General features: G+C 36.3%; 4 protein-coding genes and 1 pseudogene across 5 annotated transcripts; 2 read left to right on the plus strand and 3 right to left on the minus strand.

Moving 5' to 3' along the window:
- The first annotated feature begins 95 nt into the window (after positions 1 to 95).
- On the plus strand, positions 96 to 2,678 carry LOC148914663 (uncharacterized). Its single transcript, XM_089042952.1, has 7 exons — positions 96 to 989; positions 1,145 to 1,377; positions 1,471 to 1,558; positions 1,667 to 1,753; positions 1,850 to 2,080; positions 2,218 to 2,441; positions 2,522 to 2,678. Exons 1-7 carry the CDS (start codon positions 96 to 98, stop codon positions 2,676 to 2,678), a joined length of 1,914 nt encoding a protein of 637 aa, XP_088899078.1.
- Positions 2,679 to 3,339: 661 nt separating this feature from the next.
- Positions 3,340 to 4,459, minus strand: LOC148914664 (uncharacterized; annotated as a pseudogene).
- Positions 4,460 to 8,111: 3,652 nt separating this feature from the next.
- LOC103339912 (Subtilisin-like serine endopeptidase family protein) lies at positions 8,112 to 10,638 on the minus strand. Its single transcript, XM_089042297.1, has one exon. The coding sequence runs from the start codon at positions 10,603 to 10,605 to the stop codon at positions 8,269 to 8,271; it is 2,337 nt and encodes a 778-aa protein (XP_088898423.1). The 5' UTR covers positions 10,606 to 10,638; the 3' UTR covers positions 8,112 to 8,268.
- A 3,105-nt stretch (positions 10,639 to 13,743) lies between these two features.
- On the plus strand, positions 13,744 to 18,301 carry LOC103339899 (PI-PLC X domain-containing protein At5g67130-like). 2 transcript variants are annotated; one of them, XM_016796453.2, is made up of 9 exons: positions 13,744 to 14,009; positions 14,175 to 14,266; positions 14,362 to 14,484; positions 14,598 to 14,735; positions 16,487 to 16,585; positions 16,718 to 17,021; positions 17,359 to 17,582; positions 17,689 to 17,775; positions 17,891 to 18,301. In XM_016796453.2, exons 2-9 carry the CDS (start codon positions 14,186 to 14,188, stop codon positions 18,083 to 18,085), a joined length of 1,251 nt encoding a protein of 416 aa, XP_016651939.2. In that variant the 5' UTR covers positions 13,744 to 14,009; positions 14,175 to 14,185; the 3' UTR covers positions 18,086 to 18,301. The 2 variants fall into 2 exon arrangements, with proteins under 2 accessions (XP_016651939.2, XP_008241472.2); XM_008243250.2 differs by having other exon boundaries at positions 13,765 to 14,029.
- A 1,308-nt stretch (positions 18,302 to 19,609) lies between these two features.
- Positions 19,610 to 22,792, minus strand: LOC103339900 (putative serine/threonine-protein kinase At1g01540). The gene is made up of 7 exons (XM_008243251.3): positions 21,847 to 22,792; positions 21,555 to 21,659; positions 21,267 to 21,389; positions 20,993 to 21,163; positions 20,765 to 20,894; positions 20,427 to 20,636; positions 19,610 to 20,048 (listed from the first exon to the last, which is right to left on the minus strand). The coding sequence occupies exons 1-7, from the start codon at positions 22,467 to 22,469 to the stop codon at positions 19,890 to 19,892; spliced, it is 1,521 nt and encodes a 506-aa protein (XP_008241473.2). The 5' UTR covers positions 22,470 to 22,792; the 3' UTR covers positions 19,610 to 19,889.
- Between the last annotated feature and the right edge of the window lie 3,598 nt (positions 22,793 to 26,390).

A 26,390-nucleotide genomic window follows, 5' to 3' on the forward strand; every position in this document is an offset into this window, starting at 1 on the left:
CTTGACAAGGTATAAGAATCTCTAAACAAAGAATTATGCATTGCGGTTTCCATTTCCTCCAATGCAGTGCAGTTTCTAATTAGTTTCCGTTCAATATGCAGAAAAAAGAAAAAGAAGATGAAGGACAACAAAGAGAAGCAGAGGAAGCAGAAGACCAAGGAAAACCTGATAATGCTGATCAAACTCCAGAATTAAAAGAGGATGGAAAGAAGAAAATGTTTGAGAATGAAGCTGGAAATGAACCTCTTGCAATTCAAGACCTCTTGGTGAAGTCCATGACAGACCAAATCAACTATCGCCAACGTCAAGATCCTACCTTCATTTGCCCAGAAAGATTACAACTGTGGAAGGATGAAATAAATGAAGACAGTGAGAAGAAAATGAAGGAATTGTGGGATATATTTATCCAAGGAGAAAAGAGATCAAAGGAGTTGGAAGCGAAGTTGGCAACATACGTAGAGAAATTAGATAATGAAGAATATTTGACTGCCACCATGACAGTGGAATCTGTTCAGCTTCAGGAAATACAAAATCTAAAAAGGAGGATTGCAGAATTGGAAGGCAAGGAAACTCGTATTGACAAGGAGAAGATTGCCAAGAAAAAGGAGATTGAAGAAAAGTACAAGGTAGAAATTGAAAGCTTGTTCTCAGACCCAACAGTCTTTGAAATGGAGATGGATCTGCCTACAACACAACCAGTTGAAGAGCAAGAAGAAGAAGAGGAAGAGAAAGAAGAAGACAAGAATGAAGAAGAGAAGCAACAAGAAGAGAAAGAAGAAGAGAAGCAAGATGCTCCAAAACCTGATGTTCCTTCAAGAGTACTAAGGCTGAAGAATAGAGAAAGAAAGAGGTTTCAAGCATCTTGCTATGTGTACGAAAAAAATAAGAAACCAAAAAAGAAGGCAAAAAAGGATGATGAAGAACTACCACAATTCAAGATTATCTCTTCCGAGGAGCAATCAACACAAGAGGATCCTCAAAATCAGAAGGTGGTATGCAATTACTGCATTCAAGCTGCTTTTTTTTTGCATTGCAGCAAATAGAAATCGCAATGCAGAGTGTTATCTGCTTTATAAACGGAAACTGCATTGCAGTTTCTGTTTTATCAAATGTAGTTTCTAATTAGTTTCCTTTCAATCTGCAGTTAACACAAGAGGCATCTCAGCCCGATGCCACAAATCCAATTTCTGTTCCCCCAAAAGGAATGAGCCTTCATGATTCAATACCTGTAGGTATGCAAGAATCAAATGATGAAGATGAAGGAAAAAAAAAGCCAACAAAGAAAAAACTAGGATGGGGTCAAAAGAGGGTTTGGCAGAAAATTCCAAAGGAGGACAGAGACAGAATTCAAGAATACTACTTAAGTACTCAACCTAGGTAATATCTCTTTTCCAAAAGAACAACTCTTTCATCTTTTAATTACAAGAAACTAAAACTAATCTTGTGAATTTCATGTATTCGAATCCGCAGTGATAACTTTTGGGCAGGACTCGATAATGAGAAAGTGACAAACCATGATATCAAAGATATTGTATGGGACCTGGAACTGTCACAAAACGTAAGTATAAAATACTAATTCTATAACACACACTGCACTGCATTTTTTATTTGTGCTACCTATATTACCCGTTAATAATTCCATTTTTCTCCAATCAATGTGAAACAGGTTATTGAGGCCTATATCCAAATAGAGGAGGAGAAAATAGGGCCCATGCAGACAGATAGTCCACAGTACATGTCTACATGGACTTGGGTAAGAATTATTTTGAAAATTCAAAGTTGTTTATACAGACACGCACTGCAGTTTTCGAAAAATATATACTAACAAATTGCCATTCAATGATGGCAGGCTTACATGCAAACCTTTCTAGAACCAAATTGGCATAGGGCCCTGTATGAACACTTACTTGAAAAACTCGGGAAATGCAATGTTCTCTTCTTCCCGATCATTTCAAGTTCTGAGTTCCACTTTACACTTCTCACATTTCACAAAATGGAACGAAAGTGGAGACACTACAATCCACTTAGATCGTTGGGATCTAGAAAAGAAGAAAAGCGTATTGACATTGCTCAAAATTTTGTAAGTGGAATGAAACTGTCTTAATTTCTCAGCACAAGTTTCGTATTATACGACCTGCTTAATTTCAGACCAAAACTATAATATGCAATGCACTGATTACCATTTCTTTTTCTCTTTTTTTCTTCTTCTTTAAACAGGTTAATATTGTGGAAGGGTGGCTAGAATATATCAGACTACAAGCACAAGAGTTCTTAGAAACTAAAACAATACCAAAACTTGTGAAGCAAAAAGAAGGGCCCCCTACACCTGCACAGGTTGATTTGTCCCCAAATGAAGAACTCACTCTAAATTGGATTCTGCAAAATCCATATCAGTTTCCATTTGAGGATGACACAAAATGTGCTCAACAAAATTCATCTTCGTAAGAATTGTGTCTACTCAACCATTCATTACAATTTGAAATCATTCAAAATCAAAAGCTAATCTCGTATTCATTTGCAGGTTGGATTGCGGCATGTTCGTCATGTTCTACATGGATAAAATAGCACAAGGACATCCTATTCCAAAAAGTGTGGACAAGAATTTCATGAATGAATATCGAGCACAATATATCACAAAACTCCTACACCACAAACACTGTGTAATTAATCATCTCTAGTGATTTGCCTTTCATTAACTCAAGACAATATGTATCTTAATTCTTGTGGATGTTTGTAAATATTTCTAGTTATGGTATATAAGAACATATTTCCTATACATATAAACTGTAATATAATCTTGGAACATGATGCAACAAAACGAAAGGGAAACAACAAACTGCTGCCTGAATTTTCAGGTCAAATACTGCAACAAATTAAAATGCAGTGCAGTTTATGGTCTCGAACAATTATTCAAAATTATTTTGAAATTGAATTATCGAACAAGAAAGCTGCAGCTCGTCAAAATCTGCACTGCTGCTCGAAAGGTAAAGGCATAATCAAAGTACTAAAACTAATATCAAAACACATTTAAGTAGGTCAGCAGTTGTAACATTCCAATATACTTGCAAAAATTATTCAAATTGAATTATCGAACAAGAAAGCAGCTCGTCAAAATCTGCTGCTCAAAAGGTAAAGGCATAATCAAAGTACTAAAACTAATATCAAATCACAACATAGACTAGCAAAAAGTATTCTGAAATTGAATTATGGGACAAGTTCTGTTCAAAATCTGCAACAAATAAACAGAAAAGCAGCAACAAAATCTGCTCAAATCTGAAAACAAGCATTCAATGGCAGTCAAAAACGAATATCCACTCATGAAACAATTGTATAATTTTCATTAACTTCAAAAAACAATCATAATATCCAATTAGAAGCTGTGTAGCCAATTAAAAGCAACTAAAACTGCAATGCAGGTTCTGCAAAAAGTGCAATGCAGAAACTGACTATACATTCACTAAACCATATCTAACGTAAGCAATCGTCAACTGAGAAGGAATGTTCATATCACAGCCTTGCAAGTCTTCCTATTATGCCCAGTAACACTACATCGACTGCATTTCAATGGCCTTTTAAATTCACCAAAAGCTTTGATCCTCTTTGTTGGTGGTCTTCCGGCTGGCCTCTTTGTAATTGGCGGAAGCACAAATCCAGCTGCAAAATTGTTGCTGCCCAAGCCTTTCCCAATATCTAGAATAGGAAAAATAGGACTCTCATAGGCTTTTCGAAAGAAGTCAGTCCTATAGTAACACTCCACGTAATCATAAATTGAATCTTTCTTTGCTAGAATTGCAGCTACCGCATGCGTGCAAGGAAAACCGTCAATTTGCCAAAGACGGCAAGAACAAGTCCTTTGCTCAAGATCAACCATCACAGAATAATCAGCAAATACTTCAAAAACAGTGAAACTAGAACGACGAACTACCCAAGTCCTACCGGCCTCCGCATTTTCCCACAGTCTAGTTTCCATCTCCGGACACAAAATTGTTGTCCACTTCTCCGCTTCAATTCGTCGTTGAGAATTCAATACCATCAATTTCTGTCGAATCCCTTCTATCAAAGGTAGCACCGGCAAATCCGAAACACACCAACCCAATTATTAAATGACTCCGCTAAACTATTTGCCATCTCCCCATACCGCATTCCTTTGAAATATGCGTTCGCATAGTGATCTCTAGACAAATCAGATATAAATGTCTTCACTTTCGAACTCCCAACAATCACCAACTCCTCCATTGCTACCGTAAACTCTTCCTCTGTAACAGTATATGCGCACCTACTAAATAAATTGATAACACGGTCTGGAGCAATTTCCCATAACCTGACTTCGGGTACTTGATATCAAATTCTGTTTGAGGTGATAGTAACAGTAAGAATGAGGCCATCCAGGAAACACAAACCCCATTGCATTTAACAAACCTTGATTGCAATCCGAAAAAAAGGTCACCACTCTCCCCATCGGCAGCAAAATAGAAGCCAAATGTTGAAGAAACCAAGTCCAATTCTCCTCTGTCTCAGAATCAACAACTCCAAAAGCTAGAGGATAAAACTTTGCAAAACAAAACCAAGAGCACAAGTATAAGCAAAAAAGGGAAATTGCAGTGCAGTTTTTGAAAACAAATCTGCTCAAATTTGAAAGGAAACCAAAAGGCAAATCCATGATCCAAGTACTAAAACTAAGTTTAAAACACATTTAAGTTCATGAGCAGTTGCAACATTCCCACAGACATACAAAAATTACTAAGAAAATCGAATTATGAAACAAGAAACTGCAAGCTAAAAAATTGCAACAAATGGAATCTGCAATACATTACAGTAACCATACCTTGATTTCCATTCTTTCCGGAAGCACAGAGAAGCTGCCCCTTGTACTTGCTCTTCAAAACGTAGCATCAACGAATAACAAGGGTATGCAATATTGAAATCCAGCAATGCAACCGCCAAACGACACAAAAATCGTCTAAAGCGATTAATTCCAGCTTCACATTCAAGAGTGCAGAGAGAACCAGTGGTTAGTTTCCTTTACGGCGTCCGCATACCACGCTAACTCATTGAAGGACTTCGACTCATCACCGTGAACATTCAATTTAGCTAACTCTTTGCCAAACCATGCATGGTAGTATGAAATGTCCATACCATAATAATCTTTGAACTCGTGTATAATCTCAACTGGCTTCAGCTTTGGTTTTGCACGAATTCTGTCCACAATGAGGGAGGACACCACATGAGACTTCATCATCTTACTCTTTGATTCCCGTATCCGACCCACACATGTATGCACATTATTTAATGTCCGAATTACAAAACAGCCAGTAGCTTCACAACGAGAAGCATAAACACGCCAGCTACAACCCTCCAATTTCTTATTCGAACAAATAGCAACCACCCGCTTCTTGTCATTGCCGGCATATAAAAAATTAAATCCTACTTCAAGAGCGTACTTGCACAATTTCAAACGGAACTCCTCTGCACCACCGTCAAACTTCTGCCCTACATGATGTATGTACGTCTCCCACTCATTCGACAACAAAGGCTTAGCACTTGCTCTCTTCGACCTGCCCAAAAATTCATTTCTGTCTTCGACAGTACTAGAACACGACGACTCGCCCTTTTCACATGCTATCAACTCCTTATTTGCACAAAAATCACCACTATATTCACTGCTCCCGCATAAATCCTTCACTAAAATATCAACACTCTTCTCATTTGATACAAACAAAAATGACCTCATCATGTCCAAATCGCTATCCGTTTCTAGAAAACAACTCGGATAACTGGGCAGCGAATACCGTAACGTAAAACAACCCAACTGCAAACCCTTAAACCTTAGACACAAAGTCTTCAAAATATCAACCATGGATGACTCTGATGAAACTGAAAACATAATGGTTTCCGACTTATATGTGCACTTGGCAATGACACACACCTCCATTAGCCTTGAAAATGCAAACAAAACAACAAACAAAAACAGAAAACAATTTAAATCAGTAAATAATGTACATGAGCAGTTGTAAAATTCCAATAGACTTCCAAATATTAGTCTGAAATCGAATTATGAAACAAGAAACTGCAATGCGTTTCGCCAAAGTACTAAAACTAATATCAAAACACATTTAAGTAGGTCAGCAGTTGTAAGATTCCAATATACTTGCAAAAATTATTCTGAAATTGAATTATCGAACAAGAAAGCAGCAGGTCTCAACAAGAAACACCTGCATTTCTGGTCAAAATCTGCACTGCTGCTCAAAAGGTAAAGGCATAATCAAAGTACTAAAACTAATATCAAATCACATTTAAGTAGGTCAGCAGTTGTAACATTCCAATATACTTACAAAAATTATTCTGAAATTGAATTATCGAACAAGAAACTGCAGACAAATGTAGTTTATGACAGAAAATCAAAACAATTCGAATAGAAACCAAAAGGAAACCACGATAAAAGTACTAAAACTAAATTCCATAAACATACAAGTCGAGATAAACGAAAACAGGTTCTAAAGTACTCATACCTCAAAACTTAGGACTGCCAAAAATCTTCACAACCAAACAGCAGCTTAAAATCAAATCTGATCACGAAACGAAGAATATAGGGTTTAGCATTGAACGCCACAAGATCGCGCCGCAAAATCGAGCCACAAAACTAAGCTCGAAATACCCTAACTAAAGAGAACAGAAATCACCCAAAGCGGTCATTCAAAGATGAAAATCGAAGCGTAAAAAGAAGAGAAAAACGAAGAAAATAAAAGCAAAACCTACAAGAAAATTGAGCTCCAATGGCAGAACCCAAAACGAAGAAGAAAACGAACGAAAGAGAAGAACTCGCGTCGTTTAAACGCTGAGAGGCAAAAGCGTCATTTAATTTGTAGGTTTACAGACTTTTAAGAGAAAAGGGTAGAATTGTCTTTGTATTTGATATTTTTAAGCTGAATCTGGGCCAGCCTTGGGCTTAATCTAAAATAGCTATTTTTTATTAAGTATTAAAACCCAAACTAAAATACCTAATATCTCACTTCTTAATTAGTAAACTTAATTATGTCTAATACCTAATTTTCCTAAAAAAAAATTTGACTTGCTTAGTTAGAATCCATAGGTTTATATTGTAATTGTGGTTTATTTTAAGCCCTTACCTACGTCTTCGTTGCACAGAATTAATTGGATCAACTTGTTATGGATCCAAATGAAAGATATAGCTTTTACAGAATTTTGTGAAGTTTTTTATTTTTAATCTAAAGGATTGACTTGCTTAAAATCCATAGGTTTATACATTGAAACTGATAGAGCATGCAGAGATTTATTTATTTGTTTGATGGGGATGCATAGTACATATATATATATATATATATATATATATGCTGCTCTTCATTACGGAATATGAGATCTGCAAGTGCACCTTTTCTTTTCTTTTCTTTCTGCTTTGTGTAGTTTTTGGCCTTTTGCTTAGCAATGATACAAGACTAAATTGAAGTGTTTTAGCAGGGAGTGCCTAGAAAATTAGGAATGTCGGTGAAGGCTATTTGCTTAAGCAAACTGTGTGTAAATTGTGTTAATTGCTTGGGCCTGAAAATCTGATACATGAGTGCTTCAAGACACTCATTTTATGGGGGCTTAAAGGCTTTAAGAATACTCTTTATGAGCCTTGAAGCATCTATCTACTTCCTAAATATGGGCCAAAATAGTGGGAAAAAAGTCATAAACATGTTAAAGCAATGCGGTTTCAGTTATGGGTTCTGCAAGACTCAAAACAAAGTAACACACTAACACGTAGTTATTGCTAGAGATCTCTTATCATTTTATGTTTACATAACAATTTAACATATCGATTGGAGATTCTCTTAACTCTATTTAATTTTGTTGATTTAAAGTTCTTTCCCACTTAAGTTGTTCTTTGTTGGTCACACGATCAATTTAATGAATATCAATAGGACATGGATTTCATTTAATTTACTCATATTTCGTTTTACACTTTCTACTCAAAGCTATCTCTCAAACCGAGTAGTTGAGCAATCGCGATCACAATGTTTGTGTCGTTGGCTACATTTTCTCAATGTAAATGGTAAAGATAACAGAGCCACCGAAAGGAGAAGAATAAAATGCCTAAATTGAACAGAGTGTTGAAAAAAGTTGTGTTTGCTGACTTTTTTATCTTTATTTTGATCATATTATTTTATGCCGCTTCTTCTCACAGCACTTCTACAAGACTAACCACATATTTAATAATAGATTGCAGGTGAGTTTCTATAGAAATGGAGGCATATACAATGAGGGCCTTTATAATAGAGAATTTGGCACGAGGTTAGTGGCCACTATGGGACTCCTCACTACATATTTTCCACCATCATCAACCCAACTAAGGGAGCCGTGGACCACAACTTCTTTCAGCAATTTTGGACCTTCCAAAGTGAGCTTGTAACTTAGCTTTTCATACTTGTTCTTGAACACCAACCTCTCTGGCTCCACCTTCACCTTCAAACCCGCCATTGCTGTCAACTTTGCAGTATAGCCAGACCTTTGCTCTCCCACATTTGTTACTGTCCTCTTAAATTCTTGTACAACTTTTGCACTAGACTTTGAGCCTTTGCTGTTAAAGTAAGCAATGAAAGATGGATAATTCAGATTGATAGACCGGTTGACACAGCTGTGAGTGGATCCTGTGATAACTTGTATCTGTTTTGCTGTGTAATTCATTGCACAGAGAAGCTTTATGTAGTCCTCTGCTGTTGTGTCGTAGACTAGTCCCGGTTCGAGTGCTCTGTTGGGATTAATGTGGCCTGCTCCAATGTCCAGGGGGGTTGCTGGGTGGTTAGTACTAACATCTATGATGGGTTTCTGTGTATTGTCTAATGGATTAGCTGTGGTCATAAGGGCTGATCTAATTGCGGCAGGGCTCCAATCACGGTGTACTTCTTTGATGAGAGCAGCCACACCTGCCACATGAGGAGCTGCCATTGAAGTGCCTGACTCAATGTTAAATTTACTGAACAAAGAGCCTGACTGAACTTCAAATACTGAACTATTTGGAGACCATGATGCCAGGACAAATGAACCAGGGGCTAGAATGTCCGGTTTCAAGACACTTGGGCAGCTTGGAGACGGCCCTCTAGAGCTATAATCATCAACCTTTGGTGCTGGCTTTGTTCCAAGGACTGTCTTTTTAAATTCCAAGTTTGCTGTGGGCTTGCTGCTCTTCTTGATATATTTTATGACATTTTGGCCATCTTGCAGACCAATAAATGCTGCTGGAAATGAGCTTTCAGTGTAGAAATCTGAGAGGGAAATATTGGTGATGAAGACAGCTCCTGAAACTATTGCAGACTTAGCATTATCAACTTGATCGCTTATGCTCAAATTGTCCTTGCACACAACAATCTTGTTTTTGAGTTTTTTCAATTCCTTCACACTTCCACAGCCATCCATGAAAACAAGTGGCAATTGGCTTCTAGAGGAGTTCCCTGGATACAAGGTTGTAAAGGTGATTTGCATACCATTTCCGAGGGTTAAAATTCCCCGAAATTCACGGTCTATAGTTCCTGCACCAACAATCACTGCCCATGGTGCTCCATTGAGTAAGGTCCCCCAGCCAGAGCCATCATTTCCTGCTGAAGCTGCAACAAAAATTCCCTTTTTCATGGCTGCAAAAGTGGCTATTGCAATTGGGTCATCATCCAAAAAGTGGTCATCCAAGGTATGACCCAAGGAGATTGACAATATATCCACCCCATCTTGAATTGCCTGGTCCACTGCCGCAAAAAGATCAGATTTGTATACACTATCAAACCAAACCACTTTGTATATAGCTATTCGAGCTCTTGGCGCCGCGCCTCTTGCTGTGCCGGTAGCATAACCAAAATAGGATGCACCATTCACATCACGACCAGCAGCAGTGGAGGAAGTATGAGTTCCATGTCCATTCGTATCGCGGGGTGAATTCATCCCAATCTTCAAGTCAGGATTGTTGGCAATGAATCCTTTGTTGAAAAACTGAGCCCCAATGAGTTTCTTGTTACACAAGGAAGAATTGAATTGGGTGCCAGATACACACTTCCCCTTCCATCTAGAAGGGACATCAGTGATTCCTTCATACTCTTTGAAGCTCTCACTCTCAGGCCAAACTCCAGTGTCAAGTACACCAATTATGACACCTTCGCCATAATTCGAAGCAGGCCAGGCACCAGAAGAGGAGGTTAGGCCAAGAAATTGAGAAGTATGGGTGGTGTGGAGTTTGAGGGGGCCATCAGGAGTGACAGAAATGAAGCCAGGGGAGTTTTTGAGAGCTTCAAGCTCAGAGAGAGTGAGAATTGCACTAAAACCGTGGATAGAATTAGTATATGTATGGATGAGCTTTGTGGTACCGAAAGTATATGCTTTAGGACTGTCTGAGATAGATAACAGGGTTGCCAAATACCAACTCTGGTGGCCAGAGAAGGCTTTTGGCATGGCTTTTGAGTCCATGTGGATGATATAAGCATTGGATTGTGCTGAAACTGAGCTGATGAAGTGAGTGATTGCAGATAAAACTGTACATAAAATTTGCAGGGCTAGGGCAGCCATTGATGAGCAATGCAATGGCATTTGTGTGATACAATATTCTTGGCTATAAATATCCATAGTCCATGGCTCAATTACATCGTGCTAAGCAATAAGATATGGACCACTTAAGCATATAGTGACCAAAATGAATGTTAGCCAGAAAGTTTTTCACATCGATCTTATCTTCGTCTATGGCTTGGGAAAAAGTGGGACACCACCTAATACCTCTTTCCTCTGTAACATGATTGTCCACCCGTGATTTCTCTCTTCTTCTTGTACCACCATAAAATTACAAACAATATTAATGAAGGTGCTCCTCAATTTGACAAAAAAGAATTGAGAAATTCTTCAGACCGTCACGTGATGTTATAATTCACCTATAATATAAGATGTATTTTAATTTTTAATATTATTTTCTAAAACATAAATTCATTGTCTACTCATATTATAATATGTACGTTTACACTCACAATCAAATATAATGACCTGAAAAATGGGCCAAAGAACCTTTGAAAGACTGCTAATGAGTTGGAAGATGAAAGTAAAGTACAACGTTAATTTTGACCTTAAACCAAGGAAGATTCAAGTGAAGCGTGACACAAGTTTTATTATCACATTCATATCAAATGCAAGCATACTTGTATGTAGATGACAGGGTCCAACTTCCCCATTTCATTGAAGTTTACATCAAACCAAACCTTATACTGGTCTTGGACGCTAAATCCATGATTTGGTTTGCTGTATGTGTATGTTTTTTTTCTAAATTATCTGCACTACAAAGTCTAGAAGTCCAGAAGCAAATTAACAGAACGGATCAACTGATATGTACAATGAAGCAAAATCATACTGGGACGGCTTTATTAATTCAGTCATACATGACTGCAAATACAAGGTTAAAATAGATGAACTTGTTTATTTATTCAAGCAAATATGGTCCAGGCCGTTGAGAGAGAGAGGGCTGAAAATTAAAATCTTTCTAGAACCCAAACGTGTTTCTTTCTTTTCCCTTCAGATGTCGGCGCGCCTAGAAATTTCTCTTTGTCCTTCCGTCACTTTGCCCTTTCATTGTTTTGAAGCTTTTTATTTTTATTTTTTATTTTTAAAGAATAAGTAAATGCTGACTGCTGAGTCTATCGTTTAAAAATTTATGAATCTGCCATTGATTAAAAGTGCTACTAAACGAATCCTAAAATTAATTGAGTACACCTTATGATCTAAGTACACCTTAATATTTTAATCAAAATGTACAATTTAACTAAATATACCTTATTTAACTACTAAAAACATCCATGGTACACCCTAATACACTCTATCACACAACACCCTTTTTGAACCAAAAATAAATAAATTCACACAATGCCCTAATACCAATCCTAAACCAAGTTTTTCTCTTTTTATATAAATTCGTGTCCTCTTTTTAGATTTTGGGTTTGTATCAAAATCTTTAATTTCGTAAGATGCTGCGAGAGTAGATTTGCTAGCTTCTTCAATTCAAAGCTTGATTCTTGTAAATCCTTGTAATTTTATTTATTTATTTCTTATTTTTGGATTGAACTTGTTGCCCTCCAAATATGTTCTATTATCTTGTGAAAGTTTTTATGAGTTTCTTTTCTTATTTCTGAGTAAAATTCCTTTAAAAATAACTATGTTTTTATATTGGATGGGACATATGATTGAAGATTGGAATCATGAAAAGAAAGAAAAAAAACATCCACCTGATGTGCAAGGTTATGAATTACAACACTTCGAGCATCCTTATAAAATCCATACGGACGATATTTGGTAGTTAAAAGTATTAAAGGACACATAATGATAAGAACTCCACCATCACTAACTTTACTCGAAAAAGGAAAATAAAGAAAGAAGGAAACATATAACAAAAGAATTAAGAAAGAAAACCACATAGCTAACCAATTAATTAGTTGAAACTACTCACAATGGCACAAGGCCTACATGCCACTCATTGAAATAGGCATTTTTCCCCATAGGTGTACCCTCCCAATAGAACATTCAACGCAAGAACACAAGACTTTCGAATATTCAACGACACCTTCTTGTGCTTCCGTCAATATTAGTTGCGTTGTTCGTGGACACTAAACAATACCAAAACTTCTCTATGTTTGATTAGGGTTGAATATGGTGAGTATAGTGTACTTATTAAAATTATATTTGTTTCTCAATTCAATATATCCTTTTTGGTCATTTTATATTAGTGTAAATTAGTAATTTAATAATAAGATGTATTCAATTAATTTTAAGATTTGTTTAGCAGTATTCTTGATTAATTATGCATGTTCACTGGTCAGGAACAAAAATTAAACAAAATATAAATAAAAAGCTTCCATTTGTAACTGGATCTATATGATCCATAGTTTATACGTAGGTGATAGTGGGTCATCTCATAAAGTGGACCAAAAATAGATGTCAAATAGTATCACTTTGTTTTTGTTATAATTTAGAAAAAAAAATAACACAATTTCTTAAAAGTTTTAGTAGTTGTAATAATAATAATAGAGAACATCTTTTTGACTTTTATAAAATTCTTTAGGAAATATTTATATTTCTTCTTATCCTAAAACCAAAGTCAAATCACAATACATTTCCTGAGTTACGAGTCATAATAAGTCATTTTCTAATTAAATGTTGAATTCACAATATAATCAATGAGTTGTGAGTCACATCATTTTTAAATAAAAAATTTAGACCATGCACTCGCAAAATTATTTTCTCTTTAAAAGTATGCTTTATTATTAATTTATAATATTTATGGATTTATTATCATTTGGTTTAGTGATACTTATTCTTTATTTTGTTAGAAAAAGATTCTAAGTTTGGATCAAATCATTGATAAATGTTTGATTAATTTATAATTAAAAGAATAATGCGTGTGGGAACCGTGTTGGATTGAAGCATGTTTATGGAGATGCACCTTTTGATGTTGTGTTTGCTTGTCGAATTCATGTGGACTCCAAAGTTTTTCTTTTGTTCCGTGCGTTTTAGGTGTAGGTTTAGTTGCCTTAAAAAAAAATTAGTAAACAATAAAATAAAATAAACAGATAAAAATAGAAAAACAAAAAGAGATGGCAGATGCTAAAGTGACTAGAGCCTTCCAGCACCTAACGGACGCCGACGCGTTTCCATCTGACTTGTGTCATATACCAAATAACCTATGCGACACCCTGTAACCCAAACACACCTCTCTTTCCTCAAATTCCCATATATTTTTGTCAAATTAAATTGTGTAAATGTAAGCCCAGGAGAGAGTTTTAAAACCATCCCCACATCCCAACCCCACCTTCATCAGAAAGAGAGGGAAAACCAAACTACCAGAACTCTCTCTCTTTCAAGCGCATATACATCTCATCTCTCATCTCACTCTCACACTCTATCACCATCTCTCCCTCTCTCTTTGGATAAAGTTCAATCTGAAACTTTTCCAACCAAAAAGAAAAAGAAAAAGAAGGTGATACCTGGAAATTGAGGTGCAAATTACAATACAAAGGTTTTTCCTTTTGTCATGTCACATCCTTAAATCTCTGTTTCCTTTCTTGAAAACCCATAAACCCCTCAATCTACCACATTGACACAACACAACCCAATTGAACCCTTTTGATTTTTACTTTCGTCTTTTGTTTCTTTGATTGCAGAGAACATAAAGATGGGAACTTTATTAATGAAGCTCCAGCTTCAAGCTCTGTTCATCGCAGTTTGCCTATTTTGTTCCTCTTCCTGTCTCAAGGTTCCATCTTTTTACCATATCTTTATCTTATATTGTAATTCATTTTCTGGGCATCAAATTTTTTTGACCTTTTTGGTTTCCCAAATGCCAAACAGATCGGAGAGACTTGTTCCAAAGACAGCGAGTGCGACGCCGGGTTAAGCTGCCAAACATGCGCTGCAAATGGAAACACCCGACCCAGATGTACCCGGATTCAACCCACAAGTCCCACATCGAAGGTTATTAATTTTTCCCATATCAATAATTATAATTCAATATTGTTTAGGGTTGTGTTGTGCATGTGGGTTTGGTTTGAATTTTGTCTAAATTTAATTGGTGGTTATTGGATTAGGTGAAAGGTCTGCCATTTAATCGGTATTCATGGCTAACCACCCACAACTCATTCGCTCAAGCTGGGGTGAGGTCAGCCACTGGGTCCTTGCTTGTTACTCCGATGAACCAGAATGACACCGTAGCCTCTCAACTCAAAGTAAGTTTTTTTTTGTTGTTGTAATTTTCCTCTTTCCCATTTTCTGTTTTCTGTCTCCTGCATTTTTGTTTTTACAAATTTATAAATAAACTCAATCCTAGACATGTATTTATAAAAAAACTAAAGCACTATTTAAACATAGAAACACACCCAAAATTAACCCCAAAGTCAACTTTTTAGGTGTGTTTATAAATGAGTTTTGAGTGTGTGTAATGATGAGTTTTGGGTGTGTTTATATGTTTAAATAGTGCTTAGGTTTTTTTTATAATTTCAACTCCCATTTGGGGTGTTTTAGTGAAACTCCCTTTTGTTTTTCACTTTTTTAATATTTGGGTTGCTGGAATTTATATTTATTTTTTCGGGAATGTAAAGTTCTTGCATGCCAAGGGCCAGGGGCAGGGTGGCGTGGTCGAATTTTAATTTTGATGCGGCAGTCACTTTTGAATTGTTGACCGAAAAAATGGAATTTTTATATATTATCCTTTTTTTGTTTTCTTATTTCTTGGTTGACAAAAAAATTTGTGTCTGATGACGTGGCATTGCCACTCCATTGAGGGATGGGGTCCGCTGTCCCTATCAACTAATAAATTAGAAAAATAAAATGTAAACATTAAAAGAATAAATATAACCATACAGCCACCGGTTTGAGCGCCCACCACCTCACCCGCCACAACCCCTTGCCCTCCTCACTGCAGACTAGCCCTCTCCCCTTAGTCTCTCAATCTCCTATCTATGGCAACCTCACAGGGAGGTATCATATAATTATGTATGAGAGATCAAAACTTTCTAAACTCTTAAACCGGAATTCATGGCCGCGTGAAGGAGGGATGCCAGATACCACTTTTCTTCAAAGAGTGATGGCTTTGTGAAGGTTCCAATGGGGAAAATAAACCCACAAATTGCTTTCATAAGGATTGCAATAACCTGACATTTTCCCCAAGCCTTCCAAGATGTGAGACCTGTGAATTTTATTCTTTTAATGTTTAGTTTTTATTTTTCTAATTTATTAGTTAACAGTGTTATGTTAGGGTTAAGTTGTTGGACACATGTCAAAAAATTATACAAGGGACACGGAGTGACATGGAAAATGGGGACAGCGGATCCCATCCCCTCCATTGATGTGGTCAAGCAGGCTCAATGTTGAACTTTGGTGTGTGTTGTATTAATCTGTGTTGCATTTTATTTTTTCCAATTTCTTTAAAATTGATTTTCATTAGTAGGGCTCCTTCATAGCTTGTTCAACTTTCCAGCGTGTGGCTGTCACGATGCCTTGTAGCTTCAGCGTTGAAAACTGATACTATTAAGGGAGCCTACTAATGATTATCAATAGGTTTAAAAAGCATGACAATTTTCTCAGGGTAAAAGGGCAAATTTTTTTTAAAAGAAAGGTTTTTTTTTCCTTCTTCTAAAGAATGATAAAGTTATCAGATTAAGTATGTGGGTGTGTAAGTGATCATTGAGTCACATGTCTTGCTGCCCCTTATTTCTCTTTGCTAATTACCTGCCCCTTTTATTGAAAAAGAAGAAATGGAGCCTATTTGGCTATTTGTGTTGATTAAAAGAGAAGCATTCACCTAATCCACCTGAAACACTTCACTCTCCTCCATGTAGTTATTCTGACAGTCTACTGCCCACAACATATTTTTCTTGTTTTGGTGTACCTAAATTATGGAAATGAATTGTTTACTTGTTTTCAGTTTCTTCTCTTCTTTTTTTGGTCAAAATTAAATATGCTTTTCTATCATTGGCAGAATGGAGTTCGAGGGCTTATGCTGGATATGTATGACTTCAATAACGACATCTGGTTATGTCACTCAACTGGTGGCAAATGTTACAACTTAACAGCATTTGTAAGTGCTTCAGTGATGATTTACCAACAGTAAACATATAAATTCTTAGATCAGTTTTTATATTAAGGTTGCAAAATTGAAAATGTTGCTTTTGATTTATTGATTTTGCTTGTGCATTGATTTTCTCCGCAGCAACCTGCTATTAATGTGCTGAAAGAAATTCAAGCGTTTTTGGAAGCAAACCCCTCGGAGATTGTCACCATTTTTATTGAAGATTATGTAGAATCTCCACAGGGCTTGACAAAGGTCTTTCAGGCAGCTGGGCTTAAAAAGTATTGGTTCCCGGTTGATCAGATGCCAAAGAATGGGGAAGATTGGCCAACCGTGGATGATATGGTTAAGAACAATCTGAGGCTGGTGGTCTTCACCTCTAAGTCAGCTAAGGAGGCTTCAGAGGGAATTGCTTATGAGTGGAAATACGTGGTAGAAAATGAATGTGAGTCCTTTTTTTTAAACTTTTCATCATGTCAATTTTGTTTTTTAGTAATTCAAGGCAATACAACTTAGTTAAGAACCCTACCCCTGCACACTGGTTTTTGAGCACGATGAAGAACGTGTGGAATATGAGCTACAAAGTTGTGCACTGCACCAGACTGTTTGTTTAATGTTTGTTCCAGAATCTATAGTGAGATCATTTAACATCCAAACTCTATCATTTAGGCAGCTTCTGTAAACTGCTTTTAGGTTACTTAAAATCAAAGTATGAACATATCATTCAATTGATGCGCTTCTTGCACTTCTTCCTCAATTTTGTTTGTGTACTGTATTCTCAGATGGAAATGGCGGGATGACACCTGGTTCATGTCCGAATCGTGCTGAATCATCTCCCATGAATACAAAATCTAGATCACTAGTTCTCATGAACTTTTTTCGCGGTTTCCCCAACGCATCAGCGTCTTGCATGGACAATTCAGCTTCCTTACTGAGCGCGTCGAAAGGTTGTTATGAAGCAGCAGGGAAACGGTGGCCAAATTTCATTGCTGTTGATTATTATGAGGTATAGTTATGGACACGTTGTCCATTGCAAAATCCTTGCAATAATGTCAAAGCAGACAAAGGACATATTTGTATGCATGCCTAACCTATTGCTTTCTTTGTTGCAGAAAAGTGATGGTGGGGGAGCCCCAGAAGCAGTGGATGAAGCAAATGGCCATCTCACATGTGGGTGTGACAGAATTACATATTGCAAGGTTTGCAACTTTTATTTCCTTTTAGAGTGGAATTTACCATTACAACTTTATAAACTTATCAAACAAGGAAAATATGAGAATCGTCTAAGTTTTTTGATCCATCATGTATGAGCAGGGAAATGGTAGTAATGCTAATGCTACATTTGGTCAATGCGATGTCCCAACACTTGCTCCGCCACCACCTGCGGCCGCCACCACCACCACCATCACCACTCCTCAATCTCAATCTCCCAGCAACTTTGCTACATCAGTCCAGTTGCTGTGGCTGTGTGGAACAATTTTGGCTACGACTCTCTCAATTTGGATATGATTGTTACACTTTTTCCTTGCTACCTCGGTTGTAATATTTAAACCACATGGACATAATTTTTGAGAAAAAAATTTCATGCCTCTATTGTTCTGGGCCTTGAGGTAAATATCTATTCGAATATTGTAACTAGTAAAAACTTTTGTACAGTCAATTTTCTCTGCTCTTTTCATTTATGAATTTTGTCATAACCAATAAAGAGTTTCTTAAATTTGTTTCTTTTCCTTTTCTTTTTATAATTATGGTGGGAAGTTTTTGTAAAGTTAAAGTTGGGCCAAGTTGGTTTGTCAGGTCTCCTAGAGATTTCACTTAACTAGACCACCTGCGCAACGAGCTACAATGGAGAGATGTAAAAACCTCTGCACTCGAAGTCTTGTATTTGAATCTTTGCATTTCTGCATTTCTGCATTAGGTTTTGTGTTCGAATCCCTTTCCTTAATATTACTTGCACATTTATTTTTTTTTTTAAAAAAAAAGAATTACAAAAATCATTCCTTTGGTGTGGTGTGGGTAGGTAGTATGGAAGAAGAATTTGGACAGAAATGTGATCCTAAACAGAAAGAAACAAATACCCATTTCCAAAGAATCTACCAAGGGACCTGCAAAGTCAATTAATTCATTATATTTATATTCCCGAGTTGCATACAAGTGTGCTAAGGGGTGGTTTTTTTTGTAGCTAGTAGCCACACATTCCCTTTTGAAAATGAAGTCCAAATTAAACTATTCTTTCCCAAATTTGATAAACCTCTTTTTCAGAAAAAGAAGAATATATAGTAGCCTAGAAGGGATTGATCATTAATCTTGTCGAGATTCCCCTGCCAGTTCACACCAGAGGTTTGAGAAAAGCATTAGTTTTTATGGACGTGGAACCAAGAATTAACGTTCATAAATAACAAAACTGCAACTAGTAGAAATTTTTATCATACTATTTTGGAACAACATGAACATGTTACATGGGGATGAATCAATGATGATGTGCACCTGGCCCCAGTTCGTATAGAAACTCTAAATTGCTATCATGTGGGCTGTCTTGAAATTTGAAAATAACCCTCCACTCGCCAACTGGAGGTTCCAACTAAAAAGCATGTCATTGGAGGGGGCAAAAGGTTGCTTATTATTTTAACCAAAATGTGTCTTCTCACCATTTTTCTTAATACTTGATGCGTGTCTATAGACATGATCATGATTAACTTTTTACTTTATATTTATGAAACTATGGTTATGCACATGAACACATATCAAGTATTAAGTATGGTTATGAAGATACACCTTGAGTTAAAATGGTGAGTAAAAATGCTCTCTATGATAAATTACAAAACAACCTACTACTTTAGCATGAATTTCAGTGTCTAAAAAGACAATTTGATTTAGGGAATTCATTTTTAGAGCTTTGATATAAAATCATATCAGAATGGATGCAAAATAAATCTCATATTTGGCTCTTCATACAAGTACACTGACAATCTCAATGCCACCCTATGTCATTTCTCAGCAACAACAGCAATTTTAATAATGAAGAAACTATCATTTGGATTGAATTTTTTATATATGAAAAGAATTTTATTTAAGAATCACAGAAGTGAGCAATAATGTGACTAATAAATTACATGGCACACTCATGCTCAAAGCTTTTCTGAACAATGGCAACATTTGAATCAGGCATTCTTTTGAAACTATATGGACCAAAAAACACAAGCAGCAAACAATGTAGAGTAGTACCCTATGTAAAAGCCAGGCATGTAACTGGATAACTTTGTCACCATTTGCAACGGCCAGCTTCTGTATTCAAACAAGTTTGGCAAAATTCTCACAGCTTTTCTTCTTGATGTCTCCATCTTGTATTATCGGCATGCATGCCACTTTCACACCCGATACTATCACCGGATTCAGTTACTTGCTTCTCTTTCAGCCCAACCTTCATATTGTCACTATCTGAGCATTCTGCGGCCCTTCTAGATCTACGATCCTGAAATTTCACAACTTGATAAGTACCAAAATTGAATTGAAACATCGAAATGAAAGAAATAAAGATTTTAAGGAATTAGGGAGAAAGAACGCACAATCAGGTCATAAATCAAAATGTATAAATGAACTGCATGGAGAAGGAAATGGTTGATTAGGAGTAGCATTATATCTAGCATCGGTGCTCTAAGCATAGTTGATTTTCCACATTTACAGCAAAGGTTGAAAAGGCTCATTCATCTGATGTGATGTGATATGATATGTTACCTTCTTATGTAGTATGCTATGTCAAACTAGAAAGTATTTCAAGAGCCAAAAGAAATCAAAGGAGAGAAAGAGAAACAGAGAGAACTTAAATTCATATTCAATAAGAAGCGAATACATCTTTGAAGGGGGACTCTTCAGCTTCTAGCATATGTACAATATGTCCCAATTTTGGCCGCTTCTGTGCATTTGGGTCTACACAACGTAAAGCTACAAGAAGAGCCCGCTTCAATGCCCTCGAAGTAGGCTTCTGAGCTAACTTGGGATCCAACACTCCCTCTGGATTCCTGTTAGCAACCATCTTCTTAAGCCACTCAACTAAGTTCACCTGAAAATTATAGACTTTCAATTAAAAAAACATTAGAGGAAACAGGGAAAGTAGACAACCATGAGAAAGATTATCTAAATTATTCAGCTCTTATATTCAACAAAGTGCTAGTATAAAACTGTCCAAACCTCTTCTGGTGGCCGGCCATAATCAACTGGATTCCTCCCAGATATTATCTCCATGATAAGAATTCCAAAACTATACACATCACTTCTCTCATTTAACATGCCTGTACTTGCATATTCAGGAGCTACATAGCTTCAAAAGGCAGCAACAAATTGCTATTACGTCAATGAAAGAAAATGCAAGTACATGAACTCATACATATGTGCACATGGGGAGAGGGTCTAACTTACCCAAATGTTCCCATGACACGGGTTGTAATGTAGCTCATCTCAGAACCAATGAGCTTGGCAAGGCCAAAGTCTGACACCTTGGCATTCCACTGCTTGTCAAGTAAAATGTTGCTCGATTTTATATCACGGTGAATAACCTTGGGTTCCAATCCTTCATGAAGATATGTTAACCTACAAGATTAAATCAGTTATGACGAAAGCCATGGATTAGGGTAGGAGAAGGAAGAAAGATCAAGGATTAAATCACATAATTTTAAATTGATTTGATTTGCACCCTTTCGCTGTTCCCAGTATGATATTCATTCGAATCTCCCAAGTAAGAGGACTGGAAGGCCCTACATCCCCATGAAGCCACTGTTCTAAGTTCCCATTGTTGACGTACTCATACACAAGCATCCTATCACATGAGAAACAAACAGTACTACATAAATGACTTCAAGATAAAAGATTTTGAGTTGCATCAATATTGTGATCACCATAAAATTAATAAACTTTAGTTTGCAAGACTAAAAGGGTACAATTGAAATAATGAAGCTAAGGCAATTAGGCAAAAACAGAGTACCTATGAGCTCCTTCAGCACAGAAACCGAGCAATCTCACTAAATTCTTATGCCGAACTCGTCCAATTGCCTCAACTTCAACCTTGAACTCCTTCTCAGCTTGTCCCCTTTCAAATATCCCATTTTTAATCCATTAATTCAATGTCACAACATCAGTCAATTAGTACAACACAATGTCTAACAAAATTATATTAATCAAACACAAATTAAACCTCAAATTATAAGAGCTCAACTGACCGACACACAACACTATAAAAGAAAAGAATTACTTCAAAAAAAAGAGAGAGAAAGAACCTGTTGTTGAGCAAGTTCTTGACAGCAACCTGAGTTTTATCCTCCAACACACCATGATAAACAATCCCATACCCTCCTTCACCAATGACATTCTCATCTACAAACCCATTTGTTGCAACCTCAAGCTCTCTCAGAGTGTACCAATGTCCCCAACCCAAGTGAGAAACTTCAGGTCCCACCATAGCCACCTGATCAACAGCACGAGCCTCCCCACTTCCATGAGAAGAAGAAGACCCAATTGGATAAGTAATCCTATGGTCCTTGCCAATCTCAATGTGAACTTTCTGGTACCCAATTGGGCTCTCATCCTCTGTAGGCGTCAGCAAGGCTTGCCTTTCGATTCTGGGAATTGGGTCGGGTTCAGGATATTGGTAAGCTTGGACTTGGGTCCGAACATGGTCGACCCTGATCTCCTGGATCTCTTTGGAGACAATTGGGATTGTGGGTTTTTGTAAAGTTTTGTTCTTGGATCGCTTGGAGGCCAACCAGAGGGAAATGAGAAACAAAACGAGCACAAAAGCAGCTCCAACGCAAACCCCAAGAACGATCCACAAACGAAGACCAAAAATTGAGGTCTGCTCCGAGAGGTGGTCGCTCATGTGCTCTGTTTGGTTATCAGACATTTCAAATTCTGTTGCTTTCTCATGAGCTGTGTTTGATGGGTCAGTGTGAAGAAGTGTGAAGAACTGTGAAGCTGTGGCTTTGCAAGAAGGGAGAGCTTAAGAAGAGTTAAGAGCTTAGTGAGAGAGAGAGAATAAGAAGAAATAGTGGAAAAGGTTAATGGCAGCTGGCGTGATGGGACTCTTTGGAATCGGAAAAGGATCTGCTGTGTCTACAAGTAGCTGCTGGCTGCTGGCTGCTGCTGCTTCTGCTTTTTGAGTGAAAATGTAAATACGCGGGGCTCGACTTGGCTGTTGGTTGGGAGCTCCCATCTTATTTCTCCAGCGTTTGTGAAAATGCATTTAATGTCCAAAAATAGTAACTTGGATATGATATTCAATTGCTTAAGACCCAAGGTTTTCCAAAATGTGTACAATTTTTGTTAAATCGTAAAAGTAAAATAAAATAAATGTAAATTTGTGAGTATATTTACTATATTTAACATTTGTTAAAGTTAAAAGGTCATTTGTTACACTTAGCTAGTTGCCATCCTTTTTTCTAGTCATTTTTTTTTTGTATGATTAAGATATAAGGAATTTGTTTGAAAGGATGTTCATATTTGGATCACATTTACTGACCGTATTATTGACAATATTTTTAATATAGGTGGATCTCACATATACTGGCGAGTGTTAATATTTGGACTACATTTACAAATAACATTATTATTGTTTCAATAATGTCTCAATTGAGTTAGATGATGTACTATTTCACAAATATTATGTTCAATTAAATATCATCACTTAAATTTGGGTTTGTTAGGATTAAAAAAAAAACAATGAATTATTTTTATTAAAAATAGGAGAAGACAAGATTTGAAGTCTTACTTGTAAATTTGAAGATTAATATTATTATCAATGAAATTAGGGAATTGCTATTGGTACTTAAAAAAAATTATTTTGATGTTTTCGCTTTAAAGAAAAATTGCATTTACACAAGTGAATGGTGACTATTTTGAACTGTAAATAACAATTCCTTAAAACTACAACGGCCATAGCAATTTTGATAATTAGTTAGTAATTTTTATTTTATAAGAAAGATATATAGTGAACTACTAATTTGATAATAAAAACCATCTTATATCTGCTGTAAAACATGTAGCTTTTTACATTGCACGCAAGAATCATTGTTTTCCTTTTCTCTTTTTCTTTTTTGTCTATTTAAAAATAAATAAATAAAATCTTCGAATGCATTGTGTTTGCTTATTATATAAGGTTGAATGTTTTCGTTATGAAATAAAAAAAAAAAATTCAAAACAGATGTACATATCAACAGTAAAATAAAAAACACACATACACAACTGCATCATTAAAATTTGTTTTGATTTGTTACTCTATCTTTTAGATTACATCGGTCATCAGAATGAACCGAATCATGTACTTACTCTAATCCTAACCCAATACTCAATCCCCTATCACCAGTTGAGTTGACTCATCGTTTCTTGTTTTTATTCCCCAGCTGATAATACAAAACAATTCGTATGTATATGCAGATATGTCCATCCCATCTTCATACGCTTCTAATTAATATTGAGATTAGGCGCGTCATTTTTAGGTGTGGGTAGTCACGGCCTCCATGCAATTGTCTCTTGTAGAACCTAATCCATTATTTTGATAATTCTAAGGCTACCTACGACCTTAATTAATGCGAAGTTGATATGCCTGTAAAGCATAATGTTTATAGTGTGACAAGAATTAGAATATAATTAATTCTGGTGATGGCGAGGGTTGTTACACTTAAATCGTAGTTAAAGTTTAACATGTTATATTGTCAGACTGTTAATTTGAACTACAAGCATATTTAATGATAACTTATATACGATCAATCATTAAACTGGGAATATAACAATGTTGAACACTAGAAAGAGAGGCGTTTCTCTTGAAGACATATCTAGATTTGGGCTAGGAATTTTCTATTGGCATGGTTCAACTTCTACGCAATGGACTTAAATTTATAAACATATATATTTGTTTTTAGTAAGATGATTTTTTGTTTCAACAACTACGATACATCCTAAAAATGATGACGTATTGAAATCCACTCTACACCAAACTGCCCCCATTTATTATTTATTATAATTTTTGAAGACTTTTCATATTGAGATGGATGATAATATACTAAATTCACATACATTATACAGATCCTAGGACTCTTAACACAGGATATTGCTTGGAGAACAATAGCTCCAAACCACTGCACTAGTTGATTCTTTGCAACTGCCCCATATTTTATTTTATTGGTGAACAGCCCGTAGTTGGAATCCCTCCCTACATTAGGAAAATGAGTAACTAATTACTAAATTATTAATGACATTAACTTGGGAGATAAACTTTTATGTTTGTAAATGATTTGATCACATTTGAATAGAGCTAGGATAGTAAGTCTATCTCCTTATACCTAAGTTCGAGTTCCTATCCCTCAAAAAAATTGATCACTTCTTAAAAAATCCATGAATTAATACTCTAATTAAACAAGAATGACAATTAAGTCATTGATATCTTTGGTGGGCTTAGATTTTTATTTAGAGTTGAGCAATAAAGTTAAGCATCTCCTTACTCCATAAAATCTATTGGTAGATTTGATCACAACTAATAGAGTTAAGCATCTCCTTAACTATTATAAAAGAGAAGATGTTTCCCTTCGCATACTTGCTTAACTCTATTAGCCGCTTCAACAAAAAGCTTAAGGAGATGCTTGATTTGGGATGGGGATAATCTACAAGTTATAACATTCACAAAAAAGTTGCTTAATCCTAAGCGAGGTTTCGAGTTTGAATCATTCCTGATCAAATATCATTTTAATTAAAGATGTTGCATAATCTTACAAGTTTAGTTAATTTGGAGAAGTCACACTAAGCATGCTATTAAACACAAATCATACTCTTGTACCCCCGTTTGGGATGATTCTACAAGCAAGCTAGTCATCATTTGAAATGAGTGTACATGTGATAATTTGTGTATCTCCCCTCGTTATGATATTTGAAATATTTTGAATAAAACTATTATTACTCATCATTTTCAATAATAAGTTTTTTTTGACGGTGCTAATAATATCACTTCAAGGAAACGAAGAGTTCAGATAAACTCCAGCAAGGAGCTAAGCCCAAGGATGGGGGGAAGAAAAAAAACAAAAACCTGTTTCCAATGAGGAGCCCAGGCCCGGGCACAAGGTGGGACCCAAAGCAACCTGGGCTGGCCCGAGGGCAAGGTTGGCTCGAGCTCTAGCCCTCGTTTTGGTGTCGACGTCATCGCTACAATGCCACACGCTACAGTGCCGCTAAAGTCCACGTGTCGCACTATGGGCTCTCTGATCGATTTTTTTCTCCAACGGCCAATTTTGTGCAATAAAAAAATGAAAAAAAATACCAAAAAAGTAATGATTTTTTTTTCTATAAATACCAAAATTTTATCCGATTAAAATATGAATTTTATAATAAATATTGACATGTACAAACCCAAAAATTTTATCTGAAAATATTATCCAAATGAATTATTTAGGTAAACAAATTTGTGAAAAAAACAAAAAAATGAATAGTAATTGCCATTTGCCAAGGCAACGAGTGGAAACACACAATACTATTTGCAAGCAACTACTATTCACATAAATAATGTCTGCCCTAGCTCTCCTTGCCATGGCAATGGGCAAATGGGTGGAGTTGCTCTAATAGAATAGAGTAGCGCCACCTGGCATGCGAGTTAGCTCACCGAGTCAAGGACATGATCCCTCTACCATTCCCGCCATTTTGTACCACCAAAATCCAATCCCATTCCCGCCAAAACCACAAAAAAGTTTTATGTCAAAAATACCCCTAAGACAGAAAAAAATCAGCCCGCTTGATGTTGTGACTACCTCTTCCTTAAAGCTAACTTAAGCAGGGGTAAGAT

This window comes from Prunus mume, linkage group LG8 (assembly GCF_029339155.1).
Source record: "Prunus mume cultivar Tortuosa linkage group LG8, ASM2933915v1, whole genome shotgun sequence".
Classification (NCBI taxonomy): Eukaryota; Viridiplantae; Streptophyta; class Magnoliopsida; order Rosales; family Rosaceae; genus Prunus; species Prunus mume.

Excerpts from the sequence above, each read along its gene's own strand:
- LOC148914663 (XM_089042952.1), top strand. The coding sequence starts at position 96 with ATGCAGAAAAAAGAAAAAGAAGATGAAGGACAACAAAGAGAAGCAGAG. Across the intron at positions 1,754-1,849 it reads ACATGTCTACATGGACTTGG|GCTTACATGCAAACCTTTCT; the intron begins GTAAGAATTATT and ends CAATGATGGCAG. Across the intron at positions 2,442-2,521 it reads GCTCAACAAAATTCATCTTC|GTTGGATTGCGGCATGTTCG; the intron begins GTAAGAATTGTG and ends ATTCATTTGCAG.
- LOC103339900 (XM_008243251.3), bottom strand. The coding sequence starts at position 22,469 with ATGTCTGATAACCAAACAGAGCACATGAGCGACCACCTCTCGGAGCAG. Across the intron at positions 21,390-21,554 it reads TGTGCTGAAGGAGCTCATAG|GATGCTTGTGTATGAGTACG; the intron begins GTACTCTGTTTT and ends CTCATGTGATAG. Across the intron at positions 20,637-20,764 it reads ATGGCCGGCCACCAGAAGAG|GTGAACTTAGTTGAGTGGCT; the intron begins GTTTGGACAGTT and ends TATAATTTTCAG.
- LOC103339912 (XM_089042297.1), bottom strand. The coding sequence starts at position 10,605 with ATGGATATTTATAGCCAAGAATATTGTATCACACAAATGCCATTGCAT.
- LOC103339899 (XM_016796453.2), top strand. The coding sequence starts at position 14,186 with ATGGGAACTTTATTAATGAAGCTCCAGCTTCAAGCTCTGTTCATCGCA. Across the intron at positions 16,586-16,717 it reads GTTACAACTTAACAGCATTT|CAACCTGCTATTAATGTGCT; the intron begins GTAAGTGCTTCA and ends TTTTCTCCGCAG. Across the intron at positions 17,583-17,688 it reads TTGCTGTTGATTATTATGAG|AAAAGTGATGGTGGGGGAGC; the intron begins GTATAGTTATGG and ends TCTTTGTTGCAG.